At 42.2% G+C, this 20,799-nt stretch overlaps 2 protein-coding genes across 2 annotated transcripts in view; both read left to right on the top strand.

Annotated features, from left to right (window-relative positions):
* The window catches only part of LOC311011964 (sodium- and chloride-dependent GABA transporter 2-like), a 44,555-nt gene extending 32,860 nt beyond the window's left edge, over window positions 1-11,695 (top strand). Inside the window, exons 13-15 of the mRNA XM_084007218.1 lie at window positions 10,617-10,641; window positions 10,756-10,926; window positions 11,046-11,695. Coding sequence (XP_083863344.1) covers window positions 10,617-10,641; window positions 10,756-10,926; window positions 11,046-11,168 — 319 coding nt within the window. The 3' untranslated portion in view covers window positions 11,169-11,695. The remainder of the gene's footprint in view (window positions 1-10,616; window positions 10,642-10,755; window positions 10,927-11,045) is intronic.
* Window positions 4,280-6,020, top strand: LOC311012472 (sodium- and chloride-dependent GABA transporter 2-like; the record flags this gene model as incomplete). Its single annotated transcript, XM_084007933.1, has 7 exons — window positions 4,280-4,486; window positions 4,621-4,755; window positions 4,860-5,000; window positions 5,145-5,229; window positions 5,303-5,435; window positions 5,545-5,679; window positions 6,015-6,020. The coding sequence occupies exons 1-7, from the start codon at window positions 4,297-4,299 to the stop codon at window positions 6,018-6,020; spliced, it is 825 nt and encodes a 274-aa protein (XP_083864059.1). The 5' UTR covers window positions 4,280-4,296.
* Window positions 11,696-20,799: the final 9,104 nt, after the last annotated feature.

Raw genomic sequence — 20,799 nt, 5'->3', positions numbered from 1 at the left:
CATTAAAATCTCCAGAAAACAAAATAATAATAATCAAATGTGAGTATTCAATTGAAAACTTCAAATAGTTAGGGAAAAAAACTTCCACTTTTCAGCATCTTTTCACTGACGACAAAGCACATTTTTTTCAACATCATTTCAAGGAAATGCTCATTGGATTATGACCAATGTATTTCTTTATTTCTCATGCAAACACCACCTAATTTGAAATGACGTAAATGTATTACCCTACAGCAATAAAAAGTAATGCAACCGACAACTTCGGTATTTACATGCTCCCTGCCAACTAGTCTGCCTTGTCCACCCCCAATGGCTGGCTCATGCTGAAGCTTCCTACAGATGAAAGGAAGCACGGTGCCGGGGCCCCTGACTCACTCGCCCTTAAATGCATGAAGGGATACGGGCGCCGGTCAGCAGCATCAGCTTCCCGCACAGCAGTGGATCGGCAGAGTTCACTTCAGGGGGGAGAGCGGCTTCGACCACAGGTGCTTCTCATTGTTATCTTCATGATTTCAGTGTGAATGTGACGGGTGCATGAACTATTTTAGATTTAGTCTTTTGACGACAATGCTTGTTTGTTTGTTTTAGTTAGTAGTTCATAAACTAAAAACAAGAATATCAAGGAATAGAAATTACAGTGCAGTATAAGAAGTTCATAGATAGTATTGTCACTGAAAGGCAGCGGCAAACAGAAAAGTCTTCAGTCTTGATTTAAAAGAGCTGAGATTTGCAGCAGACATGCAGCTTTCTGGAAGTTTGTTCAGAATATGTGGTGCATAAAAACTGAATGCTGTCTCTCCATGTTTGGTTCTGACTCTGGGGACAGAGAGGAGACCTGTCCCAGACCATCTGAGAGGTCTGGATGGTTCATAGCTAAGCAGAAGATCAGAAATGTATTTTGGCCCTAAACCATTACGTTTTTGTAAACCAACAGTACCATTTTAAAAATAAATTATTTGACAGACAGCAAGCCAGTGTAAAGATCAGAGAACGATAGTAATATGATCTACTTTTTTGGTCTTAGTGAGGACTCAAGCAGCAGCTTTCTGAATTAACTGCAGCTCTCTGATCAACTTTTAAGGGCTAAAAAGTCTGCATCCAATCATTGATTTGCTCAAGGCATCTATTCAGTGCTGGTATTGGTTAATGTATTAATTACTTGAAATTATTTTAGCTAATCATACTTTTGTGCTTTTAGCTAAGTATGATTTGTGATTGTGAAGGTAGGGATTTGACTGGTAATGTAATGCAGTGTAGTACCTTTTACGATGGTGGTGTTGCTACACATACTATATCCTCTCCTTTTCCTTCTTACCAGTAGGTTTTTTTGATTCTTCCATAGAAATATTGACTTAACGGGCCCTAGTTTCGTAGACTAGGCGTAGTCAGCGTACAGCGCACTTGCGCCATGCCGACGGGGTGTGTCCGCCTGGACTTTGCAAGTTTCGTGCACTGCGCAGGCTAGCGCAGGCACACCTCCTGTCTCGCCCACCCGTGCAAGTGGGAAAGAGGGAGGAGAAGAAGGCGTGAGTGGGAGACGAGGAGGACACCAGGCGTGGACTGGGATTAGTGGCTGCGTTTCGGATCGCATGCATTTGCGCCTATGCATGCACGAGACTTGAGAGGATCCGACGGAACTCGTCATAAACACGTCAAGTTCCCACCACGTCAAGTCGGACACAGGTGCAATTCACGGACTTTTTTTTTTTTTAAACTTTATTAATAATTATATACATGCTGACGAATTCGAGCCGAGGCATTTGAACTCCCCTTGTTGATGGAGGCTGAGGAATTTTCTCACGTGGGAAATACCACGTGGTAATTCTAACCAACTAGGACAACGTTGAGGGGAGTGTCTTATGACCGCACTTATTTCAGACCATCTGCACAGAAAAGCATGCGGAGAAATCCCTCAGTCATTGGTTAACTGGGGATCTTACTATTTTTGTTGAGTCCCTCTATCCAAGGTGGAAGGTGTCTCAAAACTAATTTACCCATGCCATTCCTTATTTATCTCTCCCAGTAATATTAGAAAAGCAAACTCAGTTATTTTCCAGTTCATATGGAGGAACAAAACGCATTACATTAAAAAGTCGCAGCTGGTTAAAGAATATGACATAGGTGGTGTTAAAGCTCTTGATTTTGAGTCGGTACTTTTAGGATAAATTGGATAAAAGCTTTTTTACTTCAGCAGAATTCAATATGGTTTCACATTCCAAGGTCGTTGTTTCATAAATTAGGTGGGCTAGAATTTATTTTAAAATGTGATTTTGAGGTGAGTTAAATTCCCATTAAAATGTCTAACTTTCATAGAAAAATTCTCCAATTTTGGAAAATGATATTCACTCATAATTTTTCCCCTCACGCTTCAACCCTGTGGAACAATAGAGTCATCTTAACAAATAGAAAATCTCTATTTATAAATGATTGGGTTGAGAAAGGTTTTATTTTTGTAATTGATTTGTTGGATTGTAATGGTAACTTTTTGGATTATGAAGCTTTTCTAGTCAAGTATAACTTCAATTGTTGTTATCAAAAATTCAAAAAGGTTTGCAAAGCAGTCCCATTACCTTTGATTTTACTAATTAGAAATGTATTAATGTACGCTAATGTTGAGGCAGTATTACCAAATTTAGTTATTGAAGAGTGTAATATATATGATAAGAAATGTAATAATAAATTCATTAGTATTGTTCTGAAATCTAGGGTGTTTTATGACTACTCGAGAAGGGTACAATTACAGGCCCCAGAGCCAATAACCTTGTCTATTGTAGATAACGCTCTTTCCAAATATATCAGGTGGCCCATTTCTCCAAAAGTTAAGGTAACCCATTTTAAGATAATTAATAAAATGTATCCAACGGCTGCATTTCTTAATAAAAGATTTAGATTTGAAGTGGACCCATGTGCCTTCTGTGGTGAAAATGAAGAAACTTTAGAACACATATTTTTTTTATGTCCTTTGTCCCAAAGATTCTGGTCAAACATAAGACATTGGTTATTATTGAAGATTACTGACATCCCAATTTTTGATATTTCTCACGTTTTATTTTACATGGATAATCTGAATGCTTCTGTTTCTGACTTGGTTAATATTGTTTTGCTTTTGGGCAAATATCATATACACTGTTGTAAATGGCGTACTACTGAACCCTCCTTTGATTGGTTTCTAAATTATTTTAAGTTGTTTTTAAATCACTCAAGAAAATGCATTGCAGCAAAATTGCAAATAAGATAAGTGCAGAATTTTCTAGGTTGTTGTTATTTTGAGTGATGCCCTTGGATTCGCACCTTAATGTCTACGCTCCAGCCTGTAAATTTAAGATGCTTGGTGTTTTTATTTAAAAGTTTTTGTTTAGAATACTTAATTACTTCCACTTAATCCCCCCTAGTCTTTCTGTGTGTTATTTGTATGGTTTTGCCTGTCCTCGTGTTATGTTTTTTTTATGTCATTATGATTGTACATCCTCTGCGAGACACTGTATGATCTTATGTTTAAATAAAAAATAAAAAATAAAAAAAAAGCATGCGGAGGGAGGTACCTTGGAGATCCCGCAAGTTTTTAAAGTCATGTGACATGTCGCAAAGGGAAGTTATCACCAGCTTTTCTGATGTTTTTTTTCCCAGAATGCCTGGTTTTGCGAGGCAAATGCATGCGCATGCATGATTGGAAATGCGCCTAATAACAATGCCGATATTATAAAAAACAGGAGAGAGAGAGGGAGATGTTTTGGTCCGAGAGGTTGAGTTTCCGTTACGCGTGCCATCCGCCTTTGATCAGACGTCAGATGTGACGGGACAATCAATATAGATATAAATTCACGTGCTGATTCAATTAGTTGCATTAAATAGTGTTTGTTGTGATTATTTATTGCATTTAAATGTGCCTGGAACTGTGGAAACCTGCCTGTGAGGTCTCGGTGATGTGTACGCACTGCGCGCCAGCTGTAATTCGCCTTGAATGAATGGACTTTATTTGCGCTTTGCGCCTTACGCCAAGAGTAGACTAGGTTGGAGCTGGCGGGTTTTCGGCGAAGTCTCGGCGAGGCTTTTTGCCACGAAACTTCCGCTACGCCAAGCTGAATCTGTGACGCCTCCCCCTGCTGCGCCACCACACCCATCTTGGCGCAGGCGATCCACCAAACTGCCAAAGTGACTGTGCGCAAGGCTGCGCTGGTCGAAACTTGCATTACGCCGGCTCCGCCACCCTGCGCCGCCCTGCGCCACGAAACTAGGGCCCAACATCTGAATAAATAATTTCTCATAACTTACATTTCAACAGTGTAGATTGTCCCAATGGAGCCAGAAAGTAATCCAGAGAAGGGTCTGATGAAACATGACAACAATCCCAATCATGCTCCAGACAAGTGTGTCAAGAGAGGCCAGTGGTCCAACAAGACAGAGTTCATCTTGGCAGTAGTTGGAGAAATCATTGGTTTGGGCAATGTTTGGAGATTTCCATACCTGTGCTTTAAAAATGGAGGAGGTAAGAACATGATGGAGTCTTGTTGTATTGTACAGCACAATGTTTGATGAGAACAAACAGGAATAATAAATTGAAATCATTAACATTTAGTTTTGTATTTTTCTCACCAAGTACTTATTATTCTTCCTCTTTAGGAGCTTTCTTGGTTCCTTATGTTTTGCTCCTGCTCACCTGTGGAATCCCCATCTTCTTTCTGGAGTTATCTCTGGGACAGTTAACTGGTCAGGGTGGAATCACATGTTGGAGGAAAATATGTCCTTTACTGGAAGGTACTGCTAGCTTAGCTACATATTCAATATGGTGCACATGGTATTTAGTTGATACATTACTGTGTGTATGTTATGTTGAAATGTGATCATGTTTTTGTAAATAGGTTTAGGCTGCGGCAGTCTCATGATAATGCTCTACAGTTCAATGTATTATATTGTCATCATGGCTTGGGGCTTCCTCTACCTCTTTTCCTCCTTCCACACTGTACTCCCCTGGGCCAGCTGCAACAACACCTGGAACACAGGTACACATCTGCATTACTATCGTGCCATGACCTTATATAGTATAGAATTACAGTCAATGGCAATAATGAAAATGTATTATATAATGCTGCAATGATTCACTCCAATCCGTTCTAAATTATTGCTTTTTATTCTTCCACCGCTAGAGAACTGCATTGATTACAATCAGAATCATTCAGTTTATGACCACATCAATGAAAATGCAACGTCTTCAGTTAAAGAATTCTGGCAGTAAGTACTCATATCACCCACATGATTTAGAGTTGTCATGATGTATGTTTAATCATTTTCTTCCTGCATACAGGAGGAGAGTCCTGGCTTTGTCTGGAGGAATTGAGGAGATGGGCAGCATGCGCTGGGACCTGGCTGGATACCTTCTGCTGAGCTGGATCATCTGTTACTTCTGTATATGGAAAGGAGTCAAGACGTCAGGAAAGGTGAGAAATATGCACTTGATATCATCATGGTGTTAGAACTCCAAACTGATTAAATCCTAAATATTATTGTGAAAACCTCCACTCAATGATATTGATGCTTCTGTCTCAGGTCGTCTACTTCACGGCAACGTTTCCCTACGTGATGTTGATAGTGCTGCTGATCCGTGGCCTGACATTGCCAGGAGCTGTAGATGGAATCCGATTTTACCTTTCTCCTGATCTGACAAGGCTGACTGATTCTCAGGTGAGGTGTTTGTGTGGAACACTTTTACAGAACAATATATGGCACACTGGCACACTAGGAATCTGCCAAACATGGCAAGGTACCAGGGAAGGGCAGAGGGCAGAAATGAGATAAGTATAAACTCCCAAAAAAATAAAGTTAAAGGCATAACAACTCATTTTACTACTTTAAGGTGTGGCTGGATGCTGGGAGCCAGATATTATTTTCTTACTGTGTCTGCTCAGGCTGTTTGCCATCTTTGGGAAGCTACAATAAATACAACAACAACTGTTACAAGTAAGGACAATGAAGATTATTCTATACGTGTTATGCCTTACATTTTTTATGTGATGCAGAATTAATCTTTTTTATATTTTCAGGGATACTTTTGCATTGTGCACACTGAACACTTTAACCAGCTTTGTTGCTGGGTTTGCAGTCTTCTCTGTCCTCGGGTTCATGTCATATGAGTTGGGTGTTGACATCTCAATGGTAGCTGAATCAGGTACGGGATGGTTTGTAGGTAAACATTATGGTATATACTGTATATTAGCTTTGTTGTGTTACTATGAAAAACGGAAAATGATAAGTATCGACCAACAAAATTTGTTTTTTAATCTCAGAGCGGCATTTTCCGGTTCCGCTTCGGTACCGCTCACACCGCCAGTCTGAAGGCCCAAGCCCGACCCAGAATCCCGCTGTGTCCTACACAGTCATCAACAGTATTTTCAGTCATATATCGGCTCGAAAATGGGGGGAGATCCGAGTTGAACACTGAGGGCCCTAGTTTCATGGCGCAGCGCAGGGTGGCGCAGGGTGGCGCAGGGTGGCGCAGGGTAGCGCAGGGTGGCGCAGGGTGGCGCAGGGTGGCGGAGCCGGCTTAATGCAAGTTTCGACCAGCGCAGCCTTGCGCACGGTCAGTTTGTCAGTTTGGTGGATCGCCTGCGCCAAGATGGGTGTGGTGGCGCAGCAGGGGGAGGCGTCAGAGATTCAGCTTGGTGCAGCGGAAGTTTCGTGGCAAAAAGCCTCGCCGAGACTGCGCTGAAAGCTTGCCAGCTCCAACCTGGTCTACTCTTGGCGTAAGGCGCAAGGCGCAAATAAAGTCCATTCATTCAAGGCGAATTACAGCTGGCGGAGTGGAAGTTTGGCTGACGGTGCGCAGTGCGTACACATCACCGAGACCTCACAGGCAGGTTTCCACAGTTCCAGGCACATTTAAATGCAATAAATAATCACAACAAACACTATTTAATGCAACTAATTGAATCAGCACGTGAATTTATATCTATATAGATTGTCCCGTCACATCTGACGTCAGATCAAAGGCGGATGGCACACGTAACGGAAACTCAGCCTGACTGAATTGACACAGCTGAAACTTGGACCTCCAATTTCTATAGTGATATAATATCGGCATTATAACCTATATAATATTATACCTTCACGCCTTCTTCTCCTCCCTCTTTCCCACTTGCGCGGGTGGGAGTGACGGGAGGTGTGCCTGCGCTAGCCTGCGCGGTGCGCGAAACTTGCAAAATCTAGGCGGACACACCCCGTCGGCGTGTCGCAGGTGCGCTGCGCGCTGACTACGCCTAGTCTACGAAACTAGGGCCCATCATGTCACTTTTCTATCACTCCTTTGTTGAGAGCATTTTACTTTTCTGTTCTGTTGCCTGGTATTTCTCCCTGTCAGTAACTAACAAAAACAAATTAAGTAAGATAGTTAACATGGCCAGAAAGGTTGCTGGGCAAACACTAAACAGCATGGCTATGACTTGTGAAAGGAGGATGGTCAAGACAGGTCAAGCCGTTAGTGAAGACATGTCACATCCCCTACACCAGGCATATGAGGTGTTGCTATCAGGGAGGAGGTTCAGGCTACACTCTTTCCAAACAAATAGAGCTAGTAGGTCTTTCATCCCAACTAGCATTGCACTGCTGAACAAGAAGTTACCTGCAGGACAGCACTTTAAATAGCACCATGCACTTTCCTTCTATCTGGACTGTCACAGTATCTTTTCTAACTGTCTTTCTTATTGTCTTCTGTATAAGTGTATCAGATGTACTGTATGGTGCAGATACAGTATACAACAGGATTGTGAACAAGATAGTGAGTCAGGAATAAGATTATAGCAGCATCCTCCCCTAAACCAGCCGGGGTACATGGGGCCAGAATTAAAGGTTTCAGTTTTAATTACTCACCATATCGGGACACAAGCTCAGCAAGTTTTGGTCGAATGCTCACTTCAAAACCAACCTATTACTAGCACATTTTACCCTACGAGAGTATTATTGCCTAACCTACTTTTCTATCTATTTTGGACCTCTTGCAGGTCCAGGCCTGGCATTCATTGCCTACCCTCGTGCAATAGCCATGATTCCTTTACCCCAACTCTGGGCTGCCTTTTTTTTCCTTATGATAATTTTCCTCGGACTGGACAGTGAGGTAAGTATTAACATTATTTTTTATTTAAAATAGATGTCAGACTTTGGTACACACAGGCTCTGTCCTCTCCTGGATGTTCCTCCAATCATTAACACGCCTCATGTTTGGAACATTGCCTGTCAATCAGCACGTGCCTACCCAAATACATGCATGGCCATGGCATGGGGTCTTTTCTCTCAACAACCTTATAGTCATCATGGCCAAGTCCAGTGATGAGTGATTAGGTCCCCTGATATGGGGGATACATGTGATGGTCCAACAAGGCTCTCAGGATCTCATTCTGTGACTAGAAGACCACCTTATGATGTTTCGACAAGAGGAAACTTGATCATAGCGGGGCTTCCCTCAGAAGAAATCACTCTGATCCCAAGAATTTCAGGAGTTATTTCAGGTTAAGGTTTGTACAGCTGGAAGTCTTTAGTCCTCTACTCCAAGCAGGGTACAGGGAGGTTACATCTACTTTGTCCAGGCATGTTATATTGAATGCACAGCCCCCATTAGATGCACTAGCTATTTGTGAGCTTTGGGCATAGTGTCCAAGAAATGCCTTGTGGGATGGCTTTGCGATAGCATCTTCCAAGCCAATAAGCCAGCAGGAAGTTAACCTTCTTTTGTGGTCTGTTCACACTTGACTCTACATGCAGCATTGTTTGGTGGGGTATCTAGAACATATATATGCAGGAGTCATGGTCGATGCCGATCCAGTTGATACGGTTTGCTATGCTTATACAAATGTTCAGTAGGTGGATGCATGCTTGTGATTGGAGGAGAATCCATTAGAGGTTTCTGCCTGTGCTTATAGACCTAGGGTTACAACATTGTAACCTTATAGGCCCCTCTTCTCTTGTGATTTAAATTATCATCAAAACTTCCTTTCATGTTTAATGATTGTATCGCTTCATAGCACTTGTAAATTATCTATAATTTATTGTCAATGCGTCTTTCTTGTAAGTTCCACTATGATCAGAATTTATATCAAAGAAATTAATAAGCAAAGCCATCGATCAGTTTACGTTTCGGTAGGAGGTACAGAGACAGAATTGTTGTCTTGTTTGCTCAAGGCTATGAAAAGCTAAAACCATTAATTCATACCACCACAAAGATGTGTAGTGGCTAATTTAATTCATTGTTGTATGAATGTAGAAAAAGTAAATGTTTAAATAATCTTTCACCCGTAGTTTGTGTATCTTGAAGCCTTGGTGACATCCATATCAGACATGCATCCATCCTTCTTTTTGACTGGTCATCGACGTAAACTGCTCCTGCTTGTCATCTGTGGTGTGTGCTTGGTTACTGGCCTGTTTATGGTGACTGAGGTAAGAGTATCTTTAACCTGCAAATTCAATGCAAATACTGCACCTGTCTGGCAGTAAGACTTTTTTTCTGTGTCAAAAAATGTGCCTTCGAACAAAACTTTTGTGCACGTCTTTCTTCTCTGTTCTCTGCTGCAGGGAGGACTTTATGTATTTCTGCTATTTGAATACTATGCTTCCAGTGGAATGCCAGTTCTGGCTTTTGGCATTTTGGAGTCCATTTGTGTGGGATGGATATTTGGTGAGCAAGTGAATAACTACAAACTTTATATTAGATTTTTTTTAATTCACTTTCATGCTAAACATCTGTGTTGATGCAGCTTTTCCCTTTGGTCGTTAATGTGCATGAGTGCGGCTAGATGGCATGCTTCCATGGCATCTTTGTTCCTCTGTTTTATAAAACAAATGTGACAAATGACAGTAACTTCTTTTAGATTGGCATAATCCATTTATTCAAGCAGACAAAGAACTTTTCTCAAAACAAAATAAAACAACAATCTCTCCCGTCTCCCGGTCAAACACAATATTCCTCAGTGTTTGCACCTGGCCTCATTATTGGCACACTTAAATACGTTCTGGTGGTTACCTACAGCACCACCCAGGTCACACACTGAAATGGCTCCAACAATCTGTATTAATTGTATGTCCAATCAACGAAAGGACCACAAATAACTTAATTACCTATAAGAAAGATTTCTCTTTTCACATTTGACATAATTTGTGAACAATTCTATTCATTCACACAAGGCTGAATGACGATGATATGACTTGCATCATTTCAAATTTCCCAGAAACATTTATAAGAATAAATCATTTCTAGGTCAAAAGACACAATTATGATCTGGATTATTATATATTTCATTCACAACCAGAAACTCTATCAATAACTACAGACTCATATGCTGAATAAACAATATAAAGAAATACAGAACACAGGACAACATTCATGTGCAGATGTATTACAATAATGTGAGTTGATAAATGCTCATAGACTGACAAAATTTGCTTCTCATCTGCATTACACTAATAATGTAATAAATTGTATACTCCAATATCCTCATGAATTTGCAGTGCTTGATCACATGCTAAATGTTACTAATATGACTGTCTGCCTGCATGCAAGGTGCTGATCGTTATTATGACAAAATAAAGGAAATGATTGGCTTCTACCCATCTTCGTATATGAAATATTGTTGGAGGTTCCTCACGCCATCCGTCTGTGTTGTAAGTACATTTATGGAGTTTTGTTGTGTCTATACGATGAAAAGCTCAGGAGTCAAAGTAACAGGAAATGGATATGTGTGTGTGTGTGTGTGTGTGTCACTCCTTTCTTAACAGGGAATATTGCTATTCTCTCTGGTCAAGTTCACCCCACTGAAATACAACACCACCTACCAGTACCCCTGGTGGGGCTACGCCATTGGGCTATCTCTTGCATTCTCTTCAGTTCTCCTGACTCCTCTGTGGATTCTCTATGCTATGGCAGTGACACCGGGAACAGTGAAACAGGTGAGTGTCTAGCACAGCCTACCCCAGTTATCACGATGATTATTGCCAAAGATAGAAAGTTAAAAAGGCATTGTGTTATTTCAATAAACCAGTGTAACACATTGTTTATCTTTTTGCAGAGACTGAAAACGTTATGCACTCCAGCAGCTGACCTGTGTAACGCCTCACCAAAGAAGACTCTTCACCCTGAAACACCTCTCTGTGATACAGTGCTGTGTGCTTTAACTGAAACAGAACAATAATTGTCAGTTCTGAAGGTGTGTCACCTGTAATCAGAGACATCAGCATTTAGATGCCCTAAGTTTAATGGTTTAAAGTAGTGATGGGTGTAATGAAAAATGTCATGCTTTATGTCATACTTAATGATTGTATAGTATGTCCCAAGAAGTCATAGTATGGTATGTCATGAATATTTGTTTCATGGCAAATCCTAGTATAGTATGTCATAAAAAGTCCTATATTATTTGCAAGAAATGTCTTAAAAGGTATGGTATGTCATGAAAATCATATAAATTGTCATTGAATAGCATGTGGTAAAAATGTCTTAATTAAAGCCACAGTATACTATGTCCTGAACATGTTCATAAACCACAGTAAACAAAAAAACAAAGAAAAAACTAAATAAATAAATTACATAAACAGTTAGTTTATTAGTATGTTATGTCATGCAAAATGTCTTAAGAAGAGATGGTATAATGTGTCATGAAAAAGTTATAGTATATATCATTTAAAAATGTCACAAATATCATTATGTTATAATAAGAAGGTAATTAAGAGTCAACTATAATATGTCATAAAATCAATCAGTCATAATAAAGTATGTCATCGTATTGTATGTGGTGAAAAAAATTGCTTAAAAAAGTGAATATCTGCTATGTCAAAAACATGTCATAAGTAATAGTAGCGCATAAAGTATAGTATTTCAGAAAAAACTAATGAACAAAGTTATAACATAATGGGCCCTAGTTTCGTGGCGTGTGCAGGGTGGCGGAGCCGGCGTAATGCAAGTTTCGACCCACGCAGCCTTGCGCACGGTCAGTTTGGCAGTTGGATCGCCTGCGCCAAGATGGGTGTGGCGGCGCAGCAGGGGGAGGCGTCACAGATTCAGCTTGGCCTAGCGGACGTTTCGTGGCAAAAAGCCTCGCCGAGACTGCGCTGAAAGCCCGCCAGCTCCAACCTGGTCTACTCTCGGCGCACGGCGCAAATTAAGTCCATTCATTCAAGGCGAATCACAGCTGGCGGAGTGGAAGTTTGGCTGACGGCGCGCAGTGCGTACACATCACCAAGACCTCACAGGCAGGTTTCCACAGTTCCAGGCACATTTAAATGCAATAAATAATCACAACAAACACTATTTAATGCAACTAATTGAATCAACACGTGAATTTATATCTATATAGATTGTCCCGTCACATCTGACGTCAGATCAAAGACGGATGGCACGCGTGACGGAAACTCAGCCTCTCGGACCAAAACATCTCCCTCTCTCTCTCCTGTTTTTTATAATATGGGCATTGTTATTATTATGATACGCACGCACAGCGCGTGATGCGCGTGGTGGGAGCGGCGGCGCTGCTTCTGTCATCGGGTTGTCAAGTGACGGAACTTGCACTGAACCTCCCCTAACGCATTAAAGGTGAGGAGAGGAGCTCATTTGAATGGTGAAGATCTGAATCGGCTATATTAATCCCAGTCCACGCCTTGTCTCCTCCTCGTCTCCCACTCACGCCTTCTTCTCCTCCCTTTTTCCCACTTGCGCGGGTGGGCGAGACGGGAGGTGTGCCTGCGCGAGCCTGCGCAGTGCACGAAACTTGCAAAGTCCAGGTGGACACACCCCGTCGAAGTGGCACCGGTGTGCTGCGCGCTGACTAGCCTAGTCTACGAAACTAGGGCCCATAATTTCAAAAGTGTATGTCACAGTAAAGTTATATAAAGAATCAAAGTGCAGTGTTCTGGGCAAGGAATCTGTTTGAACCTGTATAGAAGAACACAGAACACTAAGACAGAGAATCTTTTAACCCTACTTAAAGGGACAGTGTGTAACATTTTAAGTAACTTATTTGCTAAAATCAATATCTTCATTCATAAATATGTCTTCATAAGTGTTGAATTACCTCTGCCACTAATCCTCATAAGTGAAGAATTTCTTTTTTATCAAATGCCACCCTAAAAGAAAGCCTTGCCACCCCAGTTGGCAGCAACGAATTCAAAGAAAAGTTATGTCCAATTTGACATTTACGAGCACAAATTTTCAATGTCCGACTGCAGTGAATGCAGCACAAGATTACGTCAGAGCAGCAAGAAGCTGCTTTGTTTGAAAAATTGAGTGGCGCGATTCGCGAAGCGAGGGAAGGTACGTGTCCACAGGCAGCGGTGTTTCCCCAAGTCCCATTAGGCTTGTTCAGGATGGTCTTGGCTTGACTTGACTTGACTTATCACGCCGACGAGAGCTGCAGGTGTCTGAGGGGGCGGGCTCTAAAAGAGACGGCAGCCAAAGGCCGTCAAGTCGGACAACAAAGTCAACGTGACTATGGTGCTCAAGCGATAGAACACAGCAGCAAACCAAAGAGATATGTTATATATATATATATACACACACACACACACACACACACACACACACACACACACACACACACACACACACACAGTATATACATAAATACATACATACACACACATGCCAGGCAACATGTGGAAGCCATTCTTTTTTTTTTCAGTATATTTGTATTATCATTCTATGTTTGTATTAACCAGACCTCACATATAATAGGCCTACTCACAACACAATGCACAGAACTTTAGATCAAGCCATGAGATCAAAGCGACCAAAATAAAAAGGCAAATCATTTAGAGAACCATTCAGCGTAGCGGAGGTGTGGACAAGCCGGTTGCAGCCGTCGTAGACCGCGCTGCCAGGCGCTGCAAGAAGCGGCTCTTAAAAACTTGTTCCCGCGATGTTTTGGGTCACGTAATATGGTCGCGACCCTGTGACGTCTTTGCAGTCGGCTGCTAAGTCGGACACAATTCAACAAGTCCTCCAACTCATACGACCACAGTTGTCGTTGGTCCATGCACTCGAATACGACCTCTGGGAGCGTATTGCGGAGATTCTTCCGCAACGATAGTAGTGGTTAAGGTTAGGGTTAGGTCGACGTGTGGAGGCGGTCACTGCCGATGATGCACGCGCGGGGGGGGGGGTAGGTTTAGGGGGGGGGGGGGGGGGGGGTAGCGCGGGGGGCGGGGGGTGATTGACGGGGGGCGCGCGGGGGGGGGGGGGGGGGTAGCGCGGGGGGCGCGCGGGGGGGGGATGGGGGTGGGGGGGGGGTAGGGGGGGTGTGGGGAGGGGGTGGGGGGAAGATGTCGTGGAATCGGGGTAGGTTTAGGTCGACGTGTGGGGGGGGCGATCGTCTGACACACCGGAGTGTCGATATTTACTTGACCGCTAGAGGGCGCGCTATTTTGAAACGTAACATATGGTCGTAATTCAGTGCTTGACACACGACCTATGTGGTCGTTTTCTCGAGGAGGACAGTCTGAATTCTAGCCATCATGCATCGCTTTCAACCCACAATACATCACGTTAGGTAGCGCGCTGCAGGCGGCTACATCAAGTCGAATTTGCCTATTGTCTATGTGAAAAGCCGTGCAATGCATTCTGGTAGCGTTGCGGCGAATGTCGAGAGATGGCGCGCGAGTTGGCCGCTCCTCATTTGCAGAAAGTTGAAGTCGAATCTACTTTATGCTAATCAGAGGCGCCGGGCTCGACTCGCCGCCTCGGGAACGCTCGCGAAAATCTTCTAAACTGAATGTTGTCGATCTAAAATAAAGACAGATTCAGCAGCTGCATAGCTCATTTCTCGCTTAAAATGTTTTCAGAAACACCTTTCGGTGAACTATTTTTGTAAAATAAGAGAACGTTTCCAAGCGAGCGTGAACTCCGGAGCAGAGAGGACAGCTGTGAAAGCGATCGTCCAATCAGGTGCAGCCATGAAGTGTACGCGTGATTGTATGAAGGAGAGCGCCTGTCAATCATCCTCTAGTGGCAGCCCACCAAGCGTGCAATACTGGGAAGAGGCGCGTCCACTCGCGTTTAAAATCGCCCCTGTGGACACGTACCTGGAGCCAGGAGTCGCAAGGAAAGGAGGCACGGGAGGAAAGAGGTAAAAAACGGATTACAGTTTTTCTCGATCGTTTACACACATTTTCTGAAAGCATGCCTCATACTCTCAGAACTCTACACACAAATAAAAAAAACACACACACAATGGGCAAAACCCCTCAATTCTCCTGCAAAATGAAACTTTACATTCAAAACAATGTTATTTCTTCTCAAAATGGTATTTTGTTGTCAAATGACAAACACAAACCATCATATGAATAGACATTTATAAGAACCAGTTGAACACTGATGTGCTCAATGTAAAACACGATGAACACTTCTTCTCCATTTACCATAATGACTTAGGGCTTTTTTTGTTCAGTGTTACACTCACTACAGACAGTACATACATAAATGTGTTGTAAAATATTTTACTATATATACGTTATATATTGTTTTTATATATTTTATTTTTCCCACAAGAATACTGTAATGTACACAGTGTTCATCCAAACCAACACAAAGTTGCATATACAGTGGTCTACATACAAAACCAGAAGAATTGACTGTATACAGTTACAAATAAAACAAAAAAACAACAACTATCCCACATCCTCTCTTCTGTTTCGGTCTGGCCACAGCACCTCATCCACATCACAGGCAATGCAAGCGATGGCCGAGCAGCAGGGGAAATATCGCCTAGCATGGCAAATCCATGCTAGGCTCCTCCTCGTACTCTCACTCCTCTGGCTCTGCCTCTGTTGCCAATGTTGGCATCCATTGCTCCAAAACAGAAGAGCTCACCTGTTGCACTTTTATGCTAATGCTCTGATTGCAAATTGTAAAACTGTGTTGCAGGTGTTTTCCCATGTGATGAGTCAGTGTGCATAGTAGGGAAATTAACTTTAGAAAATTTGAATGGCAGTGTGTTCCTTGTGAAAACAAGAGATTTTCTTCATGAAAATTGTGCCAAATGCAGAGAATTGTGTGTAGTGTTTTGAAAAAAGTGTGTTTTAATACTGCAATTTGAGTGTAAAGCAGGAATTGTGCTTGCAGTTTAGCAGAGCTAGTTCAGGGTGTTGGTGCATGAGTTACATGTTGTGGTCATTGTGTCTCAAGTACCAGTATTTGTGTGTAAACAATTGAGAAAAACTGTAACTATCTATCACAAAATGAAATAATAATAAAAGCACAGTGCTAGTATAGTTGCGATGCTGATTTTGAGATGATAAAAATCAGGTTGAAGAACGTTATTTCGCTAACTATACATGCATGTAATGTTAGCTAGGTCTGACGTTAGTTCTGTGTAAAGTAGGCTAAGAAAGCTAATATTGATTTAACGTCTGTCAAGGAAAACATTGTAATAAAGTTACTTCTTACAGAAATGAAGAGGAAAGGTAGCATATTTCGTTTTTTTCTCACCAAAGAGAAAGGAGAGAAAAATAGAAAATGAACTGAGCAAGGTAGACGGAGGAGATGAGGTGGAAGGAGAGAGAAAAGAGGTGGAAGGAAAGAGAGAAGAGGTGGAAGGAGAGAGAGAAGACGAATACGAGGTGGAAGGAGAGAGAAAAGAGGTGGAAGGAGAGAGAGAAGACGAATACGAGGTGGAAGGAGAGAGAGAAGGGCAACAGAAAGGTGACAGAGATAGAATACAAGGCCAAGGCGACCAGGGACAGGAGGAGGTGGGAGAACACCACAGCGGTCAAGATATTTAGGAGGGAGAGCATAAATGTAATGTAAATGGGAGCCTGCACTGTAAATTCTAACATGTTGTTTCGACTTAAAAATACGAGTGAAAGGGCTACCTCAAAATTCTAAGTTAAGTGAAATAAAATAATTTGTTATCTTGATTAAATATTCCTAGTTGTGAAAACCTCTGCGTTAGTTTGGTTGATTTAGATTTCATAATTGATTCAACTCCTACAGGTAGTTGTTTAAACTTGCTATCTATTTCAGTTCACTTAAAATAGTCAGTTGTGTAAACCTTTTGTTTCAGTTAAGTTGACTTGGATTTGTTAATTGATTGAACAACTTAGGGTAGCTGTCTGAACTTGAAAATCTATTTAATCTTAATTAAAATGGTCAGTTGTGTAAACGTTTTGTTTCAGTTAAACTGACTTGGATTTATTAATTGATTGAACTGTTAAGGGTCGTCATTTGAATTTGCAAATCTATTTTGGCTTAATTAAAAGTGTCAGGACATTTGAATGAAATTAATTAATCTATTGAACTTAAACATCCATTTCAACACAACTAATGTAGCCTGTTATAATAACTTCGTCTTAGTAAAATAGATTTAATGTGAAACCGGAGCTCCCGGGGGGAAACCCACATGACACAGTACAATTCACTGTGCCGCCCTTTTTTTTATAATAATATATAGCTGTATTTTTTTTTTTTTTTTTTTACAGCATACATTATTTTCCGAATTATAAATTTAGGGCCAAATTGGGACACAGGACCAGTTCAACGCCTTTTGCGCAGACCGATACTGTGTCTGAACCTCTTGAAGAGAGATTTCTTCTTCTTGGAGAGCTGCACCTCCTGGCGGCTCCACACAAGGAAGACTCTGCTCGAGGCTTTCGACCTGGAGCTCAGTCACCAGCTGGTCGGGTGAGATCTGGTGCAGCTCCTCAGCTCCCTGAAGAGCACCACCATTCACAACCTCGATTTCTGCTGATGCCTTCTCCAGCTCCTGGTCAAGGGTCTTTTGATGGAGTTCTGCCTTAAGCTGAGCTAATTCAGCTCGGAGGTCCTTGTTGTCCTCCTCGGCAGTCTGGAGGTCGTTTGAGAGCTGCTGGTTGGTTGAGACCTGTTTTATCAGGGCCTTTTTCGCCAGCTCCTGGTCCAGGGTCCTCTGCTGGAGTTCTGCCTTTAGCTGAACTAATTCCGCTCGGAGGTCTTTATTGTCCTCCTCAGCAGTTTGGAGGTCATTTGACAGCTGCTGGTTGGTGGAGACCTGTTTTCTCAGGGCCTCCTTCGCCAGCTCCTGGTCCAGGGTCTTTTGAGATAACTCAGCTTGGAGGTCTTTGTTGTCCTCTGTGGCGGTCTGGAGTTCATTTACCAAATGCTGGTTGGCGGAGGCTTGTTTTGTCAGGGCCTCTTTAGCGATGTCCTGGCGCAGAGTACTCTGCTCGAGCTCTTCTTGGAGTTTAACTAATTCAGCTCTGAGGCCTTGGGCGACCTTCACCTCAGCCTGGAGATGAATGGTTCGAAGTTCTCCTGCCTGAGGCTCTGGATCGCCTTCTCCATCTGTTCCATCTTTTGCTGAAGGATGACATAAGACACCTTGAGGTCCTCATGTTCCCTCTGAAGATCTTTCTTTTTCTTGATCTTGATGGTGCTATGGACTGCAGAGGCGATCTCCATTTTGTTCAGGGTCTCTGGCTCACTTGCCCTCTTGAGCCTCTCCAGTTCGCCACGGACGGCCTTCCCCCGGTTAATGTGCATTTCCTTCAGGGTCTTTTGCCGTTTGAGTTCCTTAGTGAGCCCCATCCTAATGCCGTACTCTTCAGCGTTGATTTGCTTCTGCTCACGCAGCTGTGAGTGCAGCTGGTTGATGGTCTCCTGAGGGGTCAGTTGGACACGAGGCCTCCCGCTGTTTCCCTGCTGCATCTTGGCTGCAGGGGTGATGGTTTACAAGATGGTAAAATGTAAACTGGCTTTCGCCGAGGAACAGATGGACGAGAAGAGCAGACTGGTGGAGACAGCCTGCTCCAGATGTAAAAGTTCTGTCACTATCTGTTTGAACGTAGTTGAAATTTCGTTCCTCTCCCAAAGTTGTAAAAAGTTAAAAAATTCACTCAATTCACTCTCAATCACTATCTCTCAAAAGGTCTCTCTCTCTCTCCAAACTCCAATAACTCCACGCTGAGTTCTGGTCGCTGCTTGTATTTATACACTCCAGTGTCACGTGATGTCAGCAGTCATAAAAGACATCAAAGACATCAAAGTACATTGTACATTCCAAAATTAAAAAAAAAGAAAAGAACTTTCAGGTTGCCATGGTAACCACTGCTCTTGTTGTTTTTACATTGTTTTTTCATTGACTTCAGCATCCCAAAAGTTTGCCATACTTTAACTTCCGAACGTGATTAAAAGTTTAAAACGTTCACAAGACGGTGGACTTTATTGTGGTCAAACATTCATGTCGATGGTCCATACGGTTTTCCCGATATCGCAGTTTCCGATGTTATAATGGGTGTGAATGGCACGGGGTCTTCAGCTCGTCTATAATATCCAACTCGCTCCCGATGCCAAAATTGTATACAGTATATATTAAAAAAATGTGTGAAATATTAACATAAAACAAATACAATTCTGGTAATTACTAAATCTCCTTTGGGTTAGAGATATACAGATACTTGATTAACTGGCATACAGACAATCTTATTTCCCAGTGAAACAGGAAACAAGGAAACACAGGCATGACATAAGATCGGGAGGATTTAGCTCACCACCTTCTCTCTCGTTGGTACTAGCTGATTTAAGTACGTGCAGTTAAAATTAGGGATGGGACGATACACTTAAACTCACGATACGATGCACCTCGATATGCCAGGGTCACGAAACGATACGTCACGATACGATATCAAAAAACAAAATAACAAACTAACAAAACAAAATATTACTGCGTAATTACAACTTATTTATTTTTGTTTCAGTTGCACACAAGGAAACAACGTTACTCATTTCGATCGTAGAAACAAACGTTAGCAGCACAGCTCATAACAGGACAGTGCTAATGCTGCTAGCCTCCAGCCGATGTCCGGCCGGTCTTTTCTTTGACTTTTATAAAAACAAAATACCACATTCTCCCACAATAATGCAAAAGCTTGCGATGATGCATCAGCAGCCACGGCAGAGCAGGTTGACTTCTGCTTCGACTACACAATATTTGTGTCAGAACGATGGTCACATGCTGGGGCAAGTGTCTATAGTCATACAGTCTCGTCGTGACTCGGCCGAGAGACATGAGTGTTCACATTGGTCCCTGACCAATCACGGCTGGCCGTCTTTCAATGTGTGTGATGTCACTCCTACTCACCGGGTTGCTGAAGTAATGCTATTTCTCGCCAGCTTTTCTCTTTCTTCACACTGGCCTAGTCCCTGGAAGATGTTGCCATAGTAACATAAACTCCATATCACAATTCCTCCACACAGAACCTACATTATTTCTCTTTCCACTTCCAGTGTTTAAAGTTGTGGCGACAAATAGGATTGCAAAGGAGCGGAAAATTCCCGGTAAATTTCCGGAAAGTTTCCGGTAAATTTCCACGGGAACTTAAGCTTGGGAATTTTGGAGATATTCCATATTTGGAAACTTTCCATGGGAATAATGGGAATTATGGGAATTAATGGGAATTTAGGGGAACTAACTGGGAATATATTATATCCAAGCATAAATATGAACAGAAGTCATAAGAAAACATCCATACAAAATGTTTTCAACAGATATTTTAACAGATTTATTTGAAAGTAGAACAGAACAGAACACTGCAAGCTCTCGAAAATCTTTTAAACTGATGATCTTTTAAATCATCGCGAGCTTTTGCATTATTGTGGGAGAATGTGGTATTTTGTTTTTATAAAAGTCAAAGAAAAGACCGGCCGGCTAGGAGCATTAGCACTGTCCTGTTACGAGCTGTGCTGCTAACGTTTGTTTCTACGATCGAAATGAGTAACGTTGTTACTCCGCTGTCCGGCCGCCTTCGGCACGTTTGGATACGCCAACAGCTCCGGCAACCTTGAGTCTGGAGGGGAGGGGGTGG

The sequence above is a fragment of the Eutrigla gurnardus genome, assembly GCF_963514095.1.
Source record: "Eutrigla gurnardus genome assembly, chromosome: 4".
Taxonomy (NCBI): domain Eukaryota; kingdom Metazoa; phylum Chordata; class Actinopteri; order Perciformes; family Triglidae; genus Eutrigla; species Eutrigla gurnardus.
This window is presented reverse-complemented; position numbering and strand designations above follow the sequence as displayed.